This window comes from Marmota flaviventris, chromosome 6 (assembly GCF_047511675.1).
Source record: "Marmota flaviventris isolate mMarFla1 chromosome 6, mMarFla1.hap1, whole genome shotgun sequence".
NCBI lineage: Eukaryota > Metazoa > Chordata > Mammalia > Rodentia > Sciuridae > Marmota > Marmota flaviventris.
In genome coordinates, this window is record NC_092503.1 from 102,415,905 (window position 1) to 102,439,332 (window position 23,428).

Consider the following 23,428-nt stretch of genomic DNA (forward strand, 5'->3'; position numbering starts at 1 on the left):
CCAGGTCAGGCCATTCACTCCTTTTGTTTGTTTGTTTGTTTTGTTATTTCTGTGTCTACCTGGGAAGATAGTGGAGCGGGGCAGATAACTCAGGAGATTCTAGGAGATAAAGGTCCTCCAGTTGGGACTTGAGGCATGTTGCTGGTGTCCCAGGCAGGGAGGAGAGGATATGGAATGATGTATTCATCAGATTGGGTTCATTGTTTTAAAAAATAACAAACAAACAAATCATGAGTTGCTATCAAGAGATTATATACTTGGAACTACTGCAATCATAAGTATAAATGCTGAAATAGTATATATCCTGGCCCCGAAGGAATATACCTTTGACTATATTAAAGACATTCTATTTTTGCCTCCAAAAGAAATTAAAAGAAATTTCTCAGAAAATATAATATCCCATCCCAAAGAAAGAAATCTTTGATGGGAAGAAAATATTTAAATGTCTTTTTTTTTTGGCATCATCTCATTTTGGGATCTCTGTACAGAGCTGAAATCACTGTTAAGAACATTCCTGAAAAATTATGGTGAAGCCTCTTCTTGAGTAAGAGAGAATTCACTGATGCAGTAGAGAGAGGCTAGCAGCATTCTGGGACCCTGAGTAGGGCAGAAAAGGGCTGAATTTGGAAAGGGAGATGTCAAAAGAAGTGGTCCAACACAGTCGACTTCCTGCTACCATCACAGATACAGTTCTCTTAAGACAACCAATGACTAAACTGTTTTTCTTCAGCCAAGCCACCCTCTCAGTCCTGCCAGCTGTATTGTCAACCCTAATTCCTACTCTTTTTTTCTATGTGCCATCCAAATACACATCTCCACATGGTACTCTCCTGTAGGAGTTATTTTATTTTCCCTTGGGTTTCAGGAGAATCTAAGACTTTTTACTTATTTCAGTGCATCTTTCCACACTGAGGAAATACTTTTGGATTCTGGACTTTACCTCCCAAATTAGTAATATTTGCCCATCTGTTTAGTATTCTTATCAAACCCCCATCTAATTCACTAATAGAAATATTTAATAAAACTAAGCCCTGCTTTTGTTACCAGAGAACTTATTTCAGGTTGGTATCTTCTAATGCTAAAGTTGGTCTTTTAAGTTATTTTTAAGTTTCTGAAATCACTATAGTATATAACTTATGGTCTGAATATCTATACCTTTGAAGGGAAGTTATACTACATCAATTTCCAGTTTTTCTTTATAAATTCCAAATCTTATTTTTTTTAAGTTTCTTCATTTTCAACTTTTTTTTTACCCATCACTAGATAATGGTGTATTCTTTTTCTTTGCACTTCATCCATATGTTCCAGGCCTAAAGGTTGATTATTGGAACCCATCTGCCCAATTCTATGTGTGTTATGCCTGAAGGAAGACTTTCAACCCATCTGTCCAATTTTACCACACCCTAAAGAAATCCCAACATGAAATAGATAATGTGACTAGTTAGTAAACAAACTTAATAGATGTGGACATTGGCACAGAGTGGTGCCAGAATGTATCTGCTATCTGATGCCATTTGATCCAAGTCCCCACAGTATGGAATCCTATTTCTTGGTGGTCCTGCTTTTAAGGCAACTGGTGCTGGCAAAAGGTGCCAATTGACTTTTAGTAGAGTAAAATCATAGAATGCTGGCATTAGAAGGAAATTCAAGATCAAAGCTTTGCTCAGAGGGCTACAGCTGTATCACAAATGCCAAACTCAATTTCATTCTTTCTGTTCAGCACTTGTCTCATTAGTGTGATAGAGCACTTTAGATAAGCTTAAAGCATTTCACTCCTGTGTCCATTCTTTCATTTATCATGTGTATTCAGAGCCTACTATGTGCCAAGACCAAAGGAGATATTGAATGTATAGAAATAGAAATCCTGAATCCTTGCTTTCAAAAGGTGTCTAAATAAAATGATAGAGAAAAAATAAGTAAAAACATAATTACAGGGGTCATATCTTTTGAACTGGAGAGGGTTTAAAGATTCAGGAAGAAAGCGGAAGACACATATTTATGGACTATCAGTATATGGGTAGGGCAGGCATGAATCTGCATTGTAAGATTTAATCTGGAATGGTGGTAGCAGATGAAGCTTCTTGGCCTTTTATACTATGCCATGAGGGCAGTGGGTAGTCTCTGGGTAGTTCTACACAGGGAAGTGGTATGATTTGGTTTGATCTTAGCAGTGTGGGAAAAGCAAGAACAAATTATAAAACTGATTGATTATAACTAAGGTACAGGGGTTAAATAGGAAGGAATAAATTAGGAAAATATGAGAAAATTAAAATCTCCAGAATCTAGTGACCATTTTGATGTGCTATTTAAGATGCATCTTAGGCTCTGGGCTGGGAGATCCTTATTAATGGGTTGCAAGGAATGAATCCTCTTTTCACCACTTGTTAGTTTAGTGACCCTGTTTCCTTACCTCTAAAATGGAAAAAAAAAAACTATAATTTTATTTCAAAGATTTTTATGAAAATTAAATGAGCTAGTATTTATTAAAGTGCTTGAATATCACTGGCACATAGTAAGCCCTGTGCAGTGGTTGGTTAAATAAATAAACTCATACATCTCAAGCTTAGATTTCAGTGGCATATGTAAGGTACAATCTCTAAAGAGAAAATAGATATATGAAAAAAGGATCTAAGAGAGAAGTTTATACTGAAGGTGTATATATACGTGTAGGATCATGAGCCTGATTTTGAAATCAATGGTAAGTATAGAAATAATCAAACAGAATTTGGGAACAGGGAAGGAAAATGACTGAAGGAGTGCCAGACTTTTAAGGATGGTAAGGGAATCTGATCTGAGCTCAAAAAGGAGAAAGGAAAACACACACACACACACACACACACACACACACACACTCAACACAACTGCTATATTGGTAGAAGGAAAATGACATGACGAGAATTTCATCTTGAAACAAAGGGGGAAAATTATAGGAAAGAGAAACTGGTCAATAGTATGAGATTCTGTGAAGAGGACAAAGAAAGTAGGAGAAAAATCATCATTTATCTTGCTCTGGCTTTTTGTTTTTTATAATGGCTGATTAAATATAATCCTGACAAATGTTACTTTGCATGGGGAGCAAATAACAACACATATTTCTCAAGAGGCACTAACTCTTAATAAGTGCAATATCATTTATCTATTCTTTAACAACTTCATTTTGGATTTTAATATTCTTTAGTGTGATTGGACACAGTAAATATCATCATCAAAAATGAACAGTTGATCATATTGAGTGACATCCTCAAACCTGTGTAGAATTGATTTCATGAATAACTAATTTACATTTTTGTAAGAAATGGGAAAAAATAAGTGGGGTATTAGGGAAATAACAATTCCTCCGATGGAGTGATTTTTTCAGTTTAATTTTAAATGCGTGTGTTCCTTTCTCCTTTTCTTCCCCCTTTCTCTTTCTCTCTCAACTGAATGCCAACTCAGTGCCAGATAATGTTCCTGGGACTGGAATATTGATCATTGATCAAGACAGATAAGATTCCTGTTGGCATTTTTTTTTTTCTGGGGGAAAATGACAAAGAAATAGTAATGAATGGGAAAAATAGGTTTAGATGGCTATCCATGCTTCAGAGGAACACTAAGTAGGGGGATGATTTCAACAGAGGTCTAGGTTGGATGTTTTCTGTCACAGGTCACTTAGTAAAAGATCTTTCTGAAGCATCAATATGACCTCAGATCACAGAGACAAGAATGGACTACACCTGCAAAAATTTGGACAAGAGAGCTTTAGACAGGAGGAAGAGTTGGTGTAAAATTCCTGAGGCAGGAATGTGCTTTCCATGGTGGTGAGGCTGTGATTGCCCCTGTAGCTGTAGATAGTAAAGAATAGCAACAAATGTATCCTAACATGACCTTCAAGATTCAGGCCGGATTTTAAAATATAGTGTTGCTTTCTAAAGCATAAAAGTAAAAAAATATCCAATTTGTGCTGAGAATTGCTACTTACTAATATCTACATCTACCTGTCTATCTATCAATCGATCCACATTATATATAAATATATAATGGGAATATATATATATATATTTTATATATATATATATATATATATATATATATATATATATATATATATATATATATAACTGAGACTCTGAAGGACTACTTATTTGTTCCAAGGTCTTATATTTGGTAAAGAACAAGACCAAGACAGAGGCTATTTTAGTTATCTTTAATGCTCAGCCTCAGCCTTCACGCTCTCCTCAAGGACTATCTTTACTCTGAAGCCTTTCCTGTCACCATTCAGTAGATTTCAGAATATTCTTTTTTCAGGTCCATTCTACTTATTCATGTTGTCATTTTATTGCTGTATAGTGGTATGTTTTCATAAATGTCCTCTCCCTTAAAGGGTAGATTTCTTCAGAACATTTTACACAATCCTAGTCCCTTCTGCATAGTAGGCTTCTGATAATGTGTGTCTCACTGATTAGCGTACACAGAACTGCATGCACATATCTGGTTCTATCTTTCAGCTCAGTGTATTTTTCTTGTAACACATCATACTTAAATGTCTGTGTCTGTAAAGAAGGAATTATAGTGTTCATGTTTAAATGACTGTAATACATTTATTTCCTATATGAAAGGAACAAAGCAAGTGTAAAAAACACATTGAAAAATTTGGTGATTTTATACAAATCCAAATTCAATTTTTATAGTCTGTTTAGGAGTGATGAAAAATTCCCAACTCAAAGCCTGATAAATAAACATTGGTTTGATGAATGTTCTAAGTGTTTGCATTTATTTCCCACAAAGAGCTGTCTGAACTCATCTCCTTCAGTCCTGCTTCTTCCTAGGTAAGATGTTGTTCCTGTGCCTTAACTTGTCTTCCTTGTTATCAAAGGTATCAGTGATGCTAGCAAAGTATTGACCCAAATGTTCAGCTTGTGGGAGACTGTTGTTGTCTTGTACTTTTATAATTTCATATAATAATTTTTCTTGTAATAGTTTAGAGAAAGATTTCAGAGAGGATAATCATCAATAATAAATTTCTATAACTTGTATTATTATTGTATAATAATAATTTATTATTGTGTAACTTATAAAAATAGTAATATCAAATAAATGTACTATATGTAGTATATAATAACACACCTATTTAGATACTCAATTTATATAAATTTGTATAATTTATTTATTTTATGCAAATAAATTTATGTACTGACTCTTCTGGTGATATTTAAAATTTAGCAGACCCTTAGCAATGGCTAGGTCAGCAAGGCATACCCCACACATCAATGTAACTGGGACACAGAAGTTCATTGTTTCTTTGGCCTGTCACAGCCAGATCATGTGATGAACTGCCTTGTTGTTCAGTAATTACACTAGGTACTTGGGCTTTTGTCCTAAAACTTGTCACATTTTGTTTTTCAGAGCCAGTGATGGGTATTTGTCAGCCCTGTCTCACATTTGTAGCCAGGAGCCTAAGGTCATCATTAGCAGATGACTTTGATTGTCAGGAAATGAAGTACAAGGTCTATGGAAATTTCATTCATTGCTTCCATGATTGGGGTTTCTCAATCCTAAAGAAGAAGAAAAATCCATACACAGTTTATTGCCTTCCAAACTGCCAGTTCTGTAAGGCTCATTGGATGATTAAGTAATAAGAAGGAGACAAACCTGAGAAAAGTGTAGATTAAAATGTATCCTCCAGCCTAAAGCCACAATACCACCGAGCAGCCAGAGAATCTTGTGTGTGATGTTTGTTAAAAAACAATATATTAGGGTAAAGAAATATTAATAAATGTCCTCTTTCAAATTTAACATTTACTGGAAAACAATACAAATACCGATTTAAGTTGTAAATATAATTTTCACATAGATATTTGTAATAGATGGTTTGTAAATTAGCTAATGAAGATTATCAGTCAACAAATCACATTGTTTACATTGACAGTTGTCCAATCAAACTAATAATTAGCTAATAAACTAAAAATAAAGCATCAAAGGGATATCACTATTATATTATTCTTAATTCTTTGTCTTTTAAGGATACAGAAATGAAGTCCCATTTCTGTGTTCAGAGCATCTTTAATGAAACTGACATGTAACACTTAAATAATATGTGTTTCAAAATGAGGTTAAACATAGAAATAATCTCTTTATTTTCTGACGGATATTATACTTTCGCAAAAATCACATTACCCATGAATTTTCTGTATGTATTGTCAAGCAAAACACTAACATAGAGATTTTTCTGATGTACTGAATATATTTGCAGTAATCATGTTTAGGATTATAGTGTTGTCAATATTAGTATTTCCTAAACTGTACTTCTAACTCAGAAACCTCTATAACAGTAACATAAGCTTTCTTAAAGAGCCATCAATTTTCATTTAATTATAAAAACAATCACATAATAAAACATTAAATACTATTTGATTAGTTAATTTTGCCTGGAAAAAATTATTTTTAAAAAATAGTTGAATAAGTTAATAAGTGAATGATATGGGCTATTGTGTTTTGGTGTTTTATTTTGTTTGGTTAGAAAACTGTTGTAAGATTTAATGAATTTGAGAGCAATATTCTTTTTAATTTTTTTTATTTATTCTGATTTGTTGTACATGATGGCAGAATGCAATTCATTTCATATTATACATATAGAGCACAATTTTTCAAGACGCTGATTGTACACAGAATATTTTCACACCATTCGTGTCTTATACATGTATTTAGGGTAATAATGTCTAACTTATTCCACCATCATTCCTTTTTTTTTTAAGAGAAAGAGAGAGAATTTTTTAATATTTATTTTTTAGTTTTCGGCAGACACAACATCTTTGTTTGCATGTGGTGCTGAGGATCGAACCCGGGCTGCACGCATGCCAGGCGAGTGCGCTACTGCTTGAGCCACATCCCCAGCCCACCACCATCATTCCTACCCCCTTGCCCGCCCCTTTCCCTCCTCCCTTCCCTTTGCACTATCTAAAGTTCCTCCATTCCTCCCATGTTCCCCACCCCACAATCGCCATTATGGATCTCCATCCTCATATCAAAGAAAATATTCAGCTTTTTGTTTTTTGGGGATTGGTTTGCTTCACTTAGCATTATATTCTCCAACTTCACTCATTTACGTTCAAATGCCATGATTTTATTCTCTTTTAATGCTGAGTAATGTTCCATTGTGAATATATACCAAAGTTTCCCTATCCATTCATCTACTGAAGGGCATCTAGGTTGGTTCCATAATTTAGCTATTGTGAATTATGCTGCTATAAACATTGATATGGCTGTGTCCCTGTAGTATGCTGTTTTTAAGTCCTTTGAATATAAACCAAGGAGTGGGAGAGCTGGGTCAAATGGTGGTTCCATTCCCGGTTTTCCAAGGAATCTCCATATTGCTTTCCAGATTGGCTATACCAATTTGAGTCCCACCACCAATGTATGAGTGTGCCTTTTCCCCTACATCCTTGCCAGCATTTATTGTTGTTTGTGTTCTTAATAGCTTCCATTCTGACTGGAGTGAGATGAAATCTTAGAGTGTTTTGATTTGCATTTCTCTAATTGCTAGAGATGTTGAACATTTTTTCATATATTTGTTGATTGATTGTATATCCTCTTCTGAGAAGTGTCTGTTTATGTCCTTGGCCCATTTGTTGATTGGGTTATTACTATTATTTATTTATTTATTTATTGGTGTTTAGCTTTTTGAGTTTTTTATAGACCCTAGAGATTAGTGCTCTATCTTATGTGTGAAGGGTAAAGATTTGCTCCCAGGATGTAGGCTCTCTGTTCACCTCATGGATTATTTCTTTTGCTGAGAAGAAGCTTTTTAGTTTGAGCCTATCCCATTTATTGATTCTTGATTTTAATTATTGTGCCACAGGAGTCTTATTAAGGAAATTGGGCCTAATCCCACATGATGGAGAGTAGGGCCTACTTTTTCTTCTATTAGACACAGAGTTTCTGGCTTAATTCCTAGGTCCTTGATCCACTTTGAGTTGAGTTTTGTGCATAGTGAGAGAGAGGGGTTTAATTTCATTTTGTTGCATATGAATTTCCAGTTTTCCCAGCACCATTTGTTGAAGAGGCTATCTTTTCTACAATGTATGTTTTTGGCACCTTTGTCTAATAGAAGATAACTGAAGTTACGTAGGTTAGACTCTCTGTCCATTGGTCTACAGGTCTATTTTGGTGCCAATACCATGCTGTTTTTGTTACTATTGCTCTGTAGTATAGTTTTAGGTCTGGAATAGTAATGCCACCAGCTTCATTCTTGTTGCTAAGGATTGCTTTGCTATTCTGGATCTCTTATTTTTTCAGATGAATTTCATGATTGCTTCCTCTGTTTCTATAAGGAATGCCATTGGGATTTTGATTGGGATTGCATTGAATCTGTATAGTGCTTTTGATAGTATGGTCATTTTGACAATGTTAATTCTGCCTATCAAAGAACAAGGTAAATCTTTCCATCTTCTAAGGTCTTCTTTAATTTCTTTCTTTAGTGTGTTATAGTTTTCATTGTAGAGATCTTTCACCTCTTTCGTTGATTCCCAAGGATTCTATTTTTTTTTTTTTGAGGCTATTGTAAATGGGGTGGTTTTCCTAGTTTCACTTTCAGTGGATTTGTCACTGATGTACAGAAATGCCTTTGATATTTTGGTTTTATTTTATATCCAGCTACTTTGCTGAATTCATTTATTAGTTCTAGGAGATTTCTGGTGGAATGTTTTGGGTCTTCTAGGTATAGAATCATATCATCTGCATATATTGATAATTTGAGTTCTTCTTTTCCTATCTGTATCCCTTTAATTTCTTTCAACTCTCTTATTGCTCTGGCTAGAGTTTCAAGAACTATGTTCAATAGAAGTGGTGACAGAGGACATCCCTGTCTTGTTCAACTTTTTAGAGGGAATGCTTTCAATTTTTCTCCATTTAGAATGATGTTGGCCTGGAGCTTAGCATAGATTGCCTTTATATTGTTGAGATATGTTCCTGTTATCCCTAATTTTTCAAGTGTTTTGAACATGAAGGGATGCTGTGTTTTATCAAATGATCATCTCAATAGATTCTCAGCATCTATTGAGATGATCATATGATTTTTATCTTTGAGTCTATTGATGTGATGAATTACATTTATTGATTTCCATATGTTGGACCAACCTTGCATTTTTTTTTGGATGAACCCTACTTGATTGTGATACACTGTCTATTTTTGTATTCAATTTGCCAGAATTTTGCTGAGAATTTTTGCATCTATGTTCATTAGAGATATTGGTCTGAAGTTTTCTTTCTTTGAGGTGTCTTTGTCTGGTTTTGGAATCAGGGTGATATTGGCCTCATAGGATGTGTTTGGAAGTGTTCCCTCTTTTTTTTTTCATGAAATATTTTGAGAAATATTGGTGTTAGTTAATTTTTAAGGGTCTTGTAGAACTTAATTGTATGTTCATCTAGTCCTGGGCTTTTCTTGGTTGGTAGACTTCTGATGGTGTCCTCTATTTCCTTGCTTGAAATTGATCTGTTTAAATTGTGTATATCACCCTGATTTAGTTTAGGCATATCATATGCCTCCAGAAATTTGTAGATGTCTTTGTGATATTTTCTATTTTATTGGAGTACAGATTTTCAGAATAATTTCTAATTATCTTCTGTATTTCTGTAGGGTCCATTGTAATATTTCCTTTTTCATCATGGATGTTAGTAATTTGAATTTTCTCTCTTCTTCTCTTTGTTAGCATGGCTAATAGTTTATCAATTTTTATTTATTTTTACAAAGAACCAACTTTTTTGTCAATTTTTTCTATTGTTTCTTTGTTTCAATTTCATTGATTTCAGCTCTAATTTTAATTATTTCCTATCTTCTACTGCTTTTGGGGTTGATTTTTTCTTCTCTTTCTAGGGCTTTGAGATGTAATGTTAGGTCATTTATTTGTTGATTTTTTTCTTCTTTGAAGGAATGAACTCCATGCAATGAACTTTCCTCTGAGCACTGCCTTCATGGTGTCCCAGAGATTTCAATATGTTGTATCAGTGTTCTCATTTACTTCTAAGAATTTCTTTAATCTCCTCCTTGATATCTTTTGCAACCCATTATTCATTCAATAGCATATTATTTAGTCTCCAGGTATTGGAGTAGCTTTTATTTTTTATTTTATCATTGATTTCTAATTTCATTCCATTGTGGTCTGATAGAATGCAGGATAGTAGCTCTACTTTTCTGTATTTACTAAGATTTGCTTTGTGGCATAATATATGGTCTATTTTAGAGAAGGATCTATATGCTGCTGAGAAGAAAGTGTATTTGCTCATTGATGGATAATATACTCTATATAGTTAAGTCTAAGTTATTGATTGTATTATTGAGTTCTATAATTTCTTTGTTTAGCTTTTGTTTGGTAGATCTATCTAGTGGTGAAAGAGGTGTGTTAATGTCACCCAGAATTATTTTGTTGTGATCTATTTGACTCTTGAACTTGAGAAGAGTTTGATTGATGAACATAGATGTTCCATTGTTTGGGGCATATATATTTATAACTGTTATGTCTTGTTGATGTATGGTTCCATTAAGCAGTATGAAATGTCCATCTTTATCCCTTTTGATTAACTTTGGCTTGAAGTCTATTTATTTGATATGAGGATGAAAACCCCTGCTTGTTTATGCAGGCTATGTGAATGACATATTTATCTCAACCTTTCACCTTCAGTCTGTGGGTGTCTTTTCCTATGAGATGAGTCTCTTGAAGGCAGCATATTGTTGGGCCTTTTTAAATCTAGTCTACCAGCCTATATATTTTGATTGGTGAGCTTAAGCCAATAACATTTAGGGTTATTATTGAGATATGATTTATTACTGGTCATTTTTGTTATTTAGCATGATTTGTTTTCTCTTTTTTGGGGGGCTTTTATTTTATTGTAGTTCTGCCATTGGCAGATTTTCATTTCCTCCTCATGGAATATTTTGCCAAGAATGTTCTGTACTGCAGGCTTTCTTGCTGTAAATTCTTTTAGCTTTTGTTTATCATGGAATGTTTTTATTTCATTGTCAAATTTGAAGCTTAATTTTGCAGGATATAAGACTCTTGGTAAGCATCCATTATTTTTTAGAGCTTGGTATATGTTTTTCCAGGATCTCCTAGCTTTGAGAGTCTGGGTTGAAAAATTTGCTGAGATTCAAATTGGTCTTCCATTATAGGTAATTTGATTTGTCTTTCTTGTGGCCTTTAAAATTCTATCCTTATTCTGTATGCTAGGCATTTTCACTAGAATGTGTCTTGGTGTCAACCTGTTTTAATTTTGTACATTTGGTATCCAATAGGCCTCTTGTATTTGATTTTCTAATTCATTCTTCATGCTTTGGAAATTTTCTGATATTATTTCATTGAAGAGACTGTGCATTCCTTTGGTTTGAATCTATGAACCTTCCTCTATCCCAATAAATCTTAAATTTGGTTTTTTGATGGTATCCCATAATTCTTAGATGTTCTGTTCATGATTTCTTACCATCTTCACTGTTGAGGTCAAGTTTATTTTCAAGATTGTATATTTTGTCTTCATTGTCTGAGGTTCTGTCTTCCAAATGGTCTAGTCTGTTGGTGATCCTATCTATTGGGTTGTTTACTTAGTTTATTGTTTCTTTAATTTTAAGGATTTTTGTTTGTTTTTTTCAGTATCTCTATCTCTTTTTTGAAGTAATCTCTTAAAACCTGTATTTGTTCTCTTATTGCTTTGTTGAAGTGATTGATTATTGCCTGTATCTGCTCACTTAGGTCATTTTTTAATTCCCAAATCATTTTAGTTATGTATATTCTGAACTTCTTCTCTGAAATTTCACCTTCTTCACTACCTATGGATTCTATCATTGTAGTGTCTTGGTTTGTTTGGGGCACTTTCCTCCCTTGTTTTTTCATGATGTCTATGTGTCTTCCTCTCTAGCAGTGTAGATCTGAGATATTATAGCTTCTGCCCTATTGTCTTATAGTGTGCCTGCAGGTTACCAATACTTCACTTTTAAGGGAGAGATCAATATTATAGCACTCAATGTAACCAATGTGCAGCCATATATCAGCTTCTATTTTTACATTTACAGTTTTGTCACTATAAACAGAAATGATGAGTTCAGTTATCTTCCACAATATAATCAATAGGTTTGCATAATGGTCTACAGTTTCTGCTGGTGGAAATATCTCATGGTCTGGGGGTTTACTGAGATGTTTATGAGGTAGGATGTGAGAATATAGATGTATTAAATTATATGACTAGTGGGAGTATAACCATCGGAAGTTGGCTGTTAGGAGAAATAAGAGATAGGCAACCCTATGCAAGACTCTCTGTTACATCAGCAACAGGATAACTGTTAGCACCCCTAGTAGAGAAAACTCTGGTGCAGCCAGGCCACAGGGACCTTGGTGTTGTATTAATAGGTCCTTACTGTTGTCTCTTGATGGAAGCTGCCGCAGACGGCTGCAGCAAAATAACCGGGGGGTGACGAACAACTTGTGTACGTTGATACAGCAGGAGTGGAAGCCGTTTATTGTAGGACAACAGAGGTATTTATACATTCCACACAGCTTATCTAATTAACATAAACTAGATACAGCAGTCAACCAATCAGGAATCTCCACACTTAATGGCTCGCTGGTGTTACTTCACAAACCACTCCCTCTGCAAAATGCCAGGCGCCATCTTGACTTGTTTACAGACTCTAGCAGGAAGCAGTGATATTACAGTTTCGTGGTGGTGGCAGCCTCAAGCCTGTATGTTTCCTGATTTTGGGCTGTGGAGCCATGCTTTGGTGAATAAGGAACCCCAGTGCAGGTTGGTTCTCTGCACGAGTGTAGAGTGGCTCTGCCCTGGAACTCTGGGCCACAAATGCATGATGGGAAGGTGGGCTCTGCCTGAGAGGAATATTCTTTGTGTTCCTTATAGTTCCTTGGGCTGGCCAAATGAATGATCACTTAGTTTTTATGCCTCTGAAATGTCTAGTGTCTTAACACTTTGCAAGGTGGACATTAATTGCTAAGAAGAGCTTGCCTTATTTTTCTTAATTTTGAAATGAATGTCATATTTTTATTTTTACCTCTACTGTTTTTATTATTATCATTATGAGCCAACATTTTTTAAAGGCCTGTTTTATATTAAGACATTGCATTGTGCTTTGCACTATTGAAATACACTAAATCATTTAAACTGTACAAGAAATGAATGATATTATTGTAACCATGTTACCATTGGGATACTCAGGCAAATAGAAATAAATTAATCTGATGAACCTAATGTATGAAGATTTATATATTTTGCAAGTAGTGAATGAATAACACATTTGCATATTTATTTTAATATTTTATCAATTATTGATAAATTGAGAGGCAACATTGAAGATAAAAAATTTGTCATCCTGAACAAAATCACCCTGTGAGGGCTTAGACTTAATTATATGATAATGACTACTGGTTTTTATTACCAGTTATTTTTAAAAGTTTAAAGATTTTTAAAATAATATATAAAATTATACATATTTATGGAATACTCTGTTATGTTTTGTTACATATATACATTGTGTGATATTCAAATCATGTCTGTCTATTTAAATGTTTGTCATCTGTTACTTCGTGAGCTGCAAACCCCTTCCACTATCCTCTTATTTTCTGGAAAAAAAGTATGTTAGGATAACTGAGGCAAATATACACTAGGAATTAAAGCTAATTTAGAAAAGAGTATGCATCATAATTTAATTGGTTCAGAACTGCTTGCCATCTAGGATCTAATAGTGAGACCATTCTGGAGGCTCTACTCTGGAGAAAAATAGAGCAGGACACGAGAAAAATAGTCATGCTTTTCAGTAGAAGCTCAACTTACAGTTATTACCATATAACCTACTTCTAATGGCAGGAGTGAAATGAGTAGAAGTGATTTGGGTGTTGGTTTCCTAATCCATGTTTCATGTTCAATCATTGTATTTATAAGAATTTCAAGGTTAATTCAGGTACAAATACAAACTATTTCAGAATTTGGTTATTTTCGATTCAGTGAATAGCAACTGAAAAAGTATTCAGAAGATATATTTAGAATTTGGGCCAGTTTTCATTTGTTTTAGAAAATGAAACTTACTGATGAGTGTTCTTGCAACATAATAGTCACTTAATAAATTCTTAGTCATTGTAAAAGATGACATGTATATAGAAGATTTTCAGAAAATAAAAATATATAGTTCAATTACACATTATTTATCAATTCCAGTAGAAATATAGTGAGATTTAATTATTATTTTAACTTCATATATCTTATTTCTAATGTAATCAAATAAATTTTATAAATTTCTTTTCTTTTTTTATATTTATTTTTTAGTTGTAGTTGGATACAATACCTTTATTTTATTTATTTATTTTTATGTGGTGCTAAGGATTGAACTCAGGGCCTCACACATCCTAGGAGAGCGCTCTGACCACTGAGCCACAACCCAAATCCTATAAATTTATTTTCTATTTGGGAACATCTTGTGAAGTAATTGTTCTCTTACTCTTTTTAATGACAGATAATCTGTTTTTTATTTACCTATTAAAGACATTTATACTTTTCAGATATAATATTTTTTGGCTACATATATGGAAAATGTATTTTCTCATATATCTTGCATTTTTATTTTTCTCACAGTATCTTCAGATAACTGGAAAATCTTTATTTTCATATGGCTCTTACTTTTCATTGTAAATTATACATTTTGATTGAAGTATAGTCAGAAAGCATAAGTTATATAATTCTGATCCTTTTAAATTTGTTAAACTTGCTTTATGGTCATCATATAATCAGTTCTTATAAATGTTTTCTGCATGCTTGAAAAGAATGTGCATTCTTTGTTGATTTATTTTTTCATCTTTGCTTATTATTCAAGCAGTGTATTTTTCAAAAGTGCTGTAACCTTATCTTATTTATCCTGAGACAGGTGTGTTGACTTTTCCACGTTTGTTATAGATAGATCTATTGTTTCCTCATAGTTATCTCATTTTTGCTTAGTTTATGTATTTTGAAGCTAGGATATTAAATGCATACAAGTTTAAAATTGTGAAATGAGATTTTTTTTTAACTACTACAGAGTGTTTGCTTTATTTCTAATTGTTTCATGGTGGAGAACTGGTAAAAATTATCTAGTTCACTATTTCTGTATAAAATTTTTACAAATGAACTCTGCTGGCCACATACTATTTACTCTCTCAGCTCACCAAGGAAAGAGTTAGGCAGAAGGCAGTTTTTGAAGTCTTGAGGTAATACATGGCATACTGGAACAGCTGGATAGGACAACAACCCAGACTTAGTTGACAAAGAAAGATCCAAAGAGAGGTGGCATCTGAATTGTGTTTGGCAGTAAATAAGAGCCATGATTCCAAGGGGAGGGGTAATGTTTCAGGCCAAGAGAGCAGAGGCAAGGGAGCAGGTGGAATGCTTAGGGCTTGTGAGGTCAGCTATTGAGCTTGTTAGGAAGCCAGGGGTGACAGGAAGGGGTTCCACATGATCAGAGACATTTCTAGTTGTTTGCTGTTTCAAAGCATTTAAAACTGTTTGTGATTATTTATAACAATAACATTGCAGCGAAGAATTTGGGCATTAAATTTTGTCCATACTAGCTCTTCAGGACAAATTTCATGAAGTAGAATTATTGCATCAGGGGGCACAGATATTTTCATGCACAAAAAGGGGGCATCTAAGTCAAATGCATAGAAAACTTTTAGAAATCAATTACAGGGAGCCAAATGTTGAGGGGAGGTTAAGAGGAAGAATGAGGGTTAAAAAAAAAAAAAGACTGAAGGCTCTTGTGTGCATGGAGAATGCTAAGAGATTGGTAAGTAATCCAGTATGGGTTACCCAAGTACAAGGTGTGGGGAGTCGTGTTGATAGAGTGGGCTTACGTGTAAACTTGGATTTTACTTGATTCCATCAAAGAGGTTTAGTTAATAAAATAATAAAAGGTCCTTTCCCCCTTTTCTTACCTTTTGAAGTTCATGGAATCCATTTGTACCATATTCCCCAAATCATTATAATGGTTATCTTTCATACACCAGAACTTATTTTCTTCCATCTCCCCAGGTGATTTTAGCATCTGGAACCTGTTCTGTTTCCCCTCTGTTACCCACCATCATGCTAAGTAATAGCAACTTTGCTTTATTTCTCTTTTATTCCTCCACAGCTACATATCCTAGAATGGTACTTATTAAGTCTAAGGCCCAACTTCACCACCTAATAGCTATGTAATTCATGACAAGTTACTTAACCTCTGTTTGCCTCAGTTTCCTCATGAGAACCTCTACAATATTTATCAAAAGCCTGCAAGAATGAAATGAAATCATGTCTGCAAAAACATCTGGAACAGTTTTGCAGCACAATGACAATTCTTTCCCCTCCCATTATGTGTATATAAATTCCTCCAGATTTTACATGTTTTTTTGCTATGGTTTGGGGCAGCTGGGAGTAGCTTTATGTTGATAAACCAAGGACAGACTATCTTATCTGGAGCATCTTCTCTTAGAAGTGGCTACTCTCATTTAGGGGCAAAGTCCATGCTGAAGAAAGTTCCTCATCTTTCTTTGCTAGATCTGAGAATAACACCGAGGATCTCAGCCTTTAGTTTTCCATTTGTCAAGCTTTTACAAATTCAAGAAGCAGTGCATCTTGATGTTAGAATAGCTTTTATTTCCTCTTTTATCCTTGCCTGGATTCTACCCAGTCTCTATCCTCTGCCCCCTACCCCTCATCTTAACAAAAAAAGAATCCAAACTCTGGTTACTTCGGATACCAAAAGATCATGGCAGGCCGACTAATTTTGCCCAGGCTTTCTGCGAAACTCCACATGTGCTGCAGTTTTGGGTTGCATAATTGATTTAATCTCTGATTTTAGAGAAACGCTGAACTCTTTTTGTGGGACTCTGCATATATTTCTCTAGGGCAAAAACTGTCCTACTTTTTTTTTTTTTTTTCTCTCTGGTATCTGTTTAGTGCTAGGCCATTTTTTTTTTTTTCCTCAAGACTTTAAACTACCCTCCGTGAAATAAATGAAATCACAGTTGGAAAACAGCTTACTGGACAGACTTATAACCGCAAGATAAGAGCTGTGCCCTACACATTTGCTTAACATTCTCCTCCTCCCCTGCTTCCCTTCTTCCTGCTCTAGCACATCTTTGTTTGAGCTGAGAAGATACACTTGTTTTTCAAGTGGGGATGGGTATTACCTATACAGAGCAGCAGCGGACCTTAGTGTCCTCTTGGAAATATACAGCCAGTGGGCTCTAATCCTCACTCTCTTGTGACCTGACTCTAGGCACTTTCGCTTGCCCCTCTGAGCCTTCCTGTCAACAATTCCTTTCAGAGTAGAGACTGTGAAGCTTGCAGTGTGCAGATGGGTATTTAGCAGGCTTCAAACTCACCTGGAGCCTTTTGTCTGACCAGTTACCTATGAAATGCCAGTGGGGACAATGATTTTTATGCTATTTGAAAAACCACTAACCCAAAGGAAAACTGGGTAATTTTAAGTTTATCAGTTATTCATATGGTAACTGGCAATCTCACTTTTGGTTATGTTTTCAGGAAATTTCTGAACTGGAAAGTCTTGTTTTTGTGAACTTGTTTGATTCACTATAGGGTTTGAGGACTACTTTTCTACCACTTATTTCTTAAATGACCAACTCTTTCTGATATTTTCTGTACTCTATGATATATTTTCAAAAGAATATATACTATATAAATCCTTATTCGCTAGCCCACTTCAGCAAATTCCCTGTACAATTTCATACTGTGAAAGTGACCAAACACCCCTGTTTGTAGCCATAGGCTTAGGTCAGCAGTGATTTTCATATGTTGCCTGAGTATCCTTGTCTCATACCTTTATGTGTCTTTATGCTGCTAAAAGAATTTATAAAAATAACACTTGCTTAATAAAACACAGGCAAACAGACCTTTGTTCAAACATAGTTGCTTACTAGTTGCCTACATTTAGACAAGTCCCTTAACCTATGAGCCTACTCATGTATGAAAATTTTAAATTGGGCAAGAATCATCCTTCTTGGGTTTATTGTGAAGATTCAATACTAAATTGCATATCCAGGGATTTGTGAATCCCACAGCCTTAGACAACATGTCAGCCAGGTTTTGCTGCAATAATTGTGTGGAATAAGTAATCTCTAAATCTCAGTGGTTTGTAAAAGAAAGATATTTATGTTCAACTGGGTTGTCCTTGGCTCCAGCTTGCATGTTCAATTCAGATTTGTTCTGTATGTGGTTCGAGAGCAGAGAGGTCATTGAAGGAATTCTCCTTTCCTGGCAGAGAAGGGCACTGTAAGAGATCTGATGAAAACCAGCCTGTCTCTATAAACATCTACTGAGAACTTATATCACTGTCACTTCCACCAAATTGGGGCTAACTATTAGTAGATCAGGATAGTGTACCCTGAACTAAGGAAGAAAGAATGGCGAATATTTGCTGAACAGTAATCTAGAGAAGTTCACTTGTACTCATTTCTTTCCCTGCTCTTATTCCATCTATGTGACTGTTAGTGCTTCTCTCTAAATTTCTCAGCAGCAACTTTGCATACTGTCTCAATTTCAAAGTACTTTGAAAGATATACTTTTCTTTGTAAACAGGTACTTTAGAAAATCCATTAGAAAGAGCCCAAAAGCTACTGATTCACCTTAGAGCATCAGAAGAAATCTTTTGTGATCGTTACAGTGAAATTCGTATTGACCCAGGAACAATTGGTGAGTATAAAATTGTTTTTATTAAAAATGGATTATTTGTGCATGTCTCTCTGTGTGTGTGTCTGACAGAGAAGTGACATTCATAAGACATCTACTAAATTCTGTGCATTTAGATGATTTGTATTTATTATTTCACTTACCAGTTTACCTGTGAACAGCACTTATTTTACAGATTTCAAAACTAAGACTCATGAACAATCTGCAGAAGGCTACGCAGCCACAGCTTTGTAGTGTCAGAACTCAGAATTATATCCACATTGGTCAAATATCACAGTATGAACTAATAATGCATATTATCAACAATAAATACTATATGATTGTTGGTACATTTAAAACTTAAAGATACTTAGATTACTAAGAGACATTTACTGTTAACAGTTTCTTCACTTGACATTGCTATGATACCATATCCTATTTTAAAATTGTTCTGTATAAGAGCATAGAAACTGGGTCTAGACTTGTATAATCATGTCAGAACTTCAAAGCCACTCAGTCTTAAGGGATAAGAGGATGTTCATCAAATTTCAAGTATTTTTTTTCATTGTCTCTGTTGGCATTACTAACTTCATAAGTAAAGAGGGATAGCTAGGTATCCCTCATACTTTCAAACACTGTATTTCTTCTAGTTATTTCCTTTCCCTCACTTACTGAACAGTTAAAAGAATCAGTTCACTGTTCTTTCATTATGTTTGTAAATACTATGCTGTCACATTGCTTAAATGTGTTTCTGCTATTGGCCAGGGTACTGATTTCACTGGCTCCTCCCCTACAGCAGTGTTGTGTCATGTTTTCAAGTGAGTCTGCTAATGTTGGGGCAAAAGAGAAATGACCATTCTGTATGAAGATTCTGAACACTATGAGATATTAATGTTAGGATAGCATGACATTTGTTAACTTAGTTTTAAGTTCTTAGTTCTAATCATTAGCATATAATACTTTGATAGTGTTTTTCAGTTTTCAAAGGATTTTCATGCATACTATCTATTTATTTTATTTTTCCAATAACTTGAGGTTGAATCATTTTTGCACTTTTTCCAGTTGACAAGCTAGAAGGATCCTAACAAGCTTGTTTGACTTCTGTTCTGGGGAGTGATCCCATTGTATTAAAATTTTAGTTAGGGGCATACATGGATGTATGTCCTGATCCCTGATCCAGCCATGTAGTCAAATCAGTGTTTTTCAAATTTTCTGTGATACTAAATTGAAATAAAGAATGAAATATTTGTTTCACTGCATGCTTAAATTTTTATGGTATCCTAAGTAAATGAAAGATTTTAATCCTTTAAAATCCTTTATAATCTCCTTGAAACAACTATGAAATGGTGTTGTTTTACAGTAAACCTTTGATGATTGGAAATGACCAAGAAATCTGCTTTTCTGGTCAATTGAATTTTCTGGATAATTCAGATTTAAGGACATGACTGCTTTTTGTTATAAACGTTGTTGTTGGAAATCTCTGTAAATTACTTCAGAATTATTCTGTGCCTAGTTTACTTGATCTAAGGTGAAAAAAGATTTTTTTTAATTAAATGATATCTTGGGGAAAATACTCATGAAACTAAATTATGAAAGGTTGGTTCAAGAACATGTCCTGAACATGGGATTATTTTTAACCCATTCATTCTATTTTTTTTTTTTTTTCTTTTCTGGTACTGGGGATTGAACCCAGAGGCACATCCACTGATCCACATCCCAGCCCTTTTTTAGTATATATTTTTGACATTGGGTCTCACTAAGTCGTTTATGACTTCATTAAGTAAGTAGTCAAGGCTGGCCTCAAACTTGGGATCCTCCTCCCTTTGCCTCTTGAAACACTGGAAATTCAGGTGTATGCCACTGTGTCTGGCTCATTAATTCTTATTTTAGTTTTGTCTTCTAATTTTTTTTTTGAGTTAGAATATGGGAAAATTACAGATGTTAATATTAATAGTCAATTAAGTTCTAAAATGAGGATTTTATTTTTTTAGACCACAATGGATGAAAAGCCCAGGCATATTATGGGTGTCTTATTGGTATTTACTTTATTTGTAAATTTTTCTTCTGAATATTCTGAAATTTTTAGATTCTTAAAAGTTTAAATTTTTTAAAAAATTAAATTTAGATTTTAGATTAGTGGCTTGCAACCAAATGGGGTCCATTTGAGCATAGGAAAAAAATATGAAAGCTTCAAGTCAAATATGCATATGAACATGTTCACATATATGTATATTTATTTATCTAAAATAATGAATATTATCTAAGTTCATCTAAAAAGCTTACATATGTTTGGAGTACATGGTTATAATTTTTTTCTTTTTACTTCTGGAGTTCATGGTCACAATATTTTTAGATCACTACAATATGAGTAAGTATGCTCAGTATGGCTGAAAATGGCAAAGAAATATGTAAGAGGAGACACCTGAAGGAATAAAATGAGAGTGCACCAAGCATGTTCCTGTTAAGACTTTAATTTGTGAGGCTGAAATAAATTATAGTTTGAAACTAAGGGGCCTAGAGACCTCTCCCTTGATATCTGTTAAAAGACAAAATATTAAGTCTAACCACTGAAAGCAAAGCTAATAGTACCAAAACCCTATTCTCAGGAAATAAAATTAGCTTTGCCTCTTGGAGAATCTAGGGTATAACATAAAACATTGAAACCAGTTAACTTCCAACAGAATTGCAAATACTTTTAAGTTGTTTAATGGTGGAAAGCAATACCTCTCCAAATGTAACTAGTTAGCCATTATAGCAGTCTGTGTCCCAGACTTTAGGTATGTAGCATTCACTTCTTGATCGGTTTTGAGAAAATACATATCACACCCATGTGAGGTATATTTGACTTACTGTAAAACACAGCACTGAAATATTCTATTTTCTGACAAGATGGACACCTTTATTTCTAGATTCTGTATCACATATTTCACACAATAGCCTCTGAAGTGAGTTTTACTTACTTGGTCATAATGATTCTGAAGGGTTTTCTCCTTTTTTACTTTTACTTCTTTTACTTTTCAGGGGTTTATGGAAAAGTTCAGCTTCACAGTGCTTATCCTAAAAAATCCTGGACACATCTTGGAGCAAATATTGCCTCAGGAAATGAAAGGTAAGGAATGGTTAAATTAGACACTTTTATTTTTTGGTTTAGTTTAAATATATATATATATATATATATACATACATATATTTATATTTATATATATATATATATTTATATATATATATATATTTTGTTGTTATATATATATATATATATATATATATATATATATATATTTAGTTGTTGATGGACCTTTATTTTATTTATTTAGATACAGTGCTGAGAATTGAACACAGTCCCTCACACATGGTAGGCAAAATGTTGACCATAAATTAGTTCTCACAGTTTACCCTGCCACTGAGCTACAACCCCAGCCCATGGGTTTAGTTTTTTGTCTACTGGAGGTTTTGTTACAATGTGGGATTGGATTTTAGATTAGGCATAGTAATTCAAAATTGAATTAAATGGCAAAGTAAAATGTTATAAGGTACTTGAAAAACCTCCATACCATAATTAGGAGAACGGAACATGCAAAGAATGGAAGAAGAGCATAGTTCATTCTAGGAGTGAATTCTAGATAATGCATATTTGTTATTGTCTACAAAAAGGTTTTTTTTAAATATCTTTATTTTATTTATTTATTTTTACGTGGTGCTGAGGATTGAACCCAGGGCCTTGCACGCGCTAGACAAGTACTCTACTGCTGAGCCATAACCCCAACCCCAATAAAAAGTTTTTTAAAATGTGAATTCCATGAGATAACAGATGAAGTGTGAGTTGAGAGTACGATAGAACTGAAAAATCATCAGTTTAGGATACAGACAGAAATCAGAGTGAGAATAAATAACAGTGAGAAATGGCATGAAATTTAATGGTTCAGCATAAAGAAAAATCACCACTGCTTTAAATTGAATATCAGGCAATATGAAGAACCAATTGATGCAAATCTACAAAGAGTCAGAAGACAAGATCGGCAGATAAAAATGACAAAAGAGAAGGTACTAGATAGAGATCAGAAAAGCACTAAGACAAAGAGATTGAATTGGATTTAAATTAGGGGATAGGAATGAAATTCAAGAATTCTATAAAATATGATAAACACTGAAAATGATTTAATAGTGTAACTACGGTACATTTAAACCCTTAAAACAAAACACATTCTAATAATTGTTCTCATGAAAGAAACTGTTAATGTGTCAGTCAAGAAATCAAGATTCTGTTTATCTAAAACAATGGATGGAACCACCAGGTGCATGCAAACACTACTGGTAAGTTGGAACCCTGAAGTGGGGGTTGGCAAGGTGCAAAGTTCTGAGCAAGAGCTGATGTTGCTGTGTTGAGGCAAGAAACTGAATTTCTTCTTCTTCAGGAAAATATCAACTTTTTTATTTTTAGAGTCTTCTGACTGATTGATAAGGATCACCCGCATTATTGAAGATAAGTGTGTTAACATCTATGAAATATTAAATACACATCAACTGACTGTGTTAACCACATCTACAAAATATATTCACAGTAACGCCTAGATAAGTGCTTGATGGTGTTATATAGACTAACAATGTTGACCCATAAATTAGCTATTACAGTTCAAAATTCTCAAATAAAATCTGGGATGATAGTCTTGGAAAGGAGGGTGGAAATGGCACATGAGAGTGCCATAGGAAGTTTAAAAATAAGTTAATTAGTTCTAGCAGAATTCAATATAAATAGATATTGTTATGG

At 34.1% G+C, this 23,428-nt stretch overlaps 1 protein-coding gene across 1 annotated transcript in view; it reads left to right on the top strand.

The window, feature by feature from the left end:
* The window catches only part of Pkhd1 (PKHD1 ciliary IPT domain containing fibrocystin/polyductin), a 432,276-nt gene that overhangs the window by 265,891 nt on the left and 142,957 nt on the right, over window positions 1-23,428 (top strand). Inside the window, exons 53-54 of the mRNA XM_027938269.2 lie at window positions 18,574-18,687; window positions 21,685-21,772. Coding sequence (XP_027794070.2) covers window positions 18,574-18,687; window positions 21,685-21,772 — 202 coding nt within the window. The remainder of the gene's footprint in view (window positions 1-18,573; window positions 18,688-21,684; window positions 21,773-23,428) is intronic.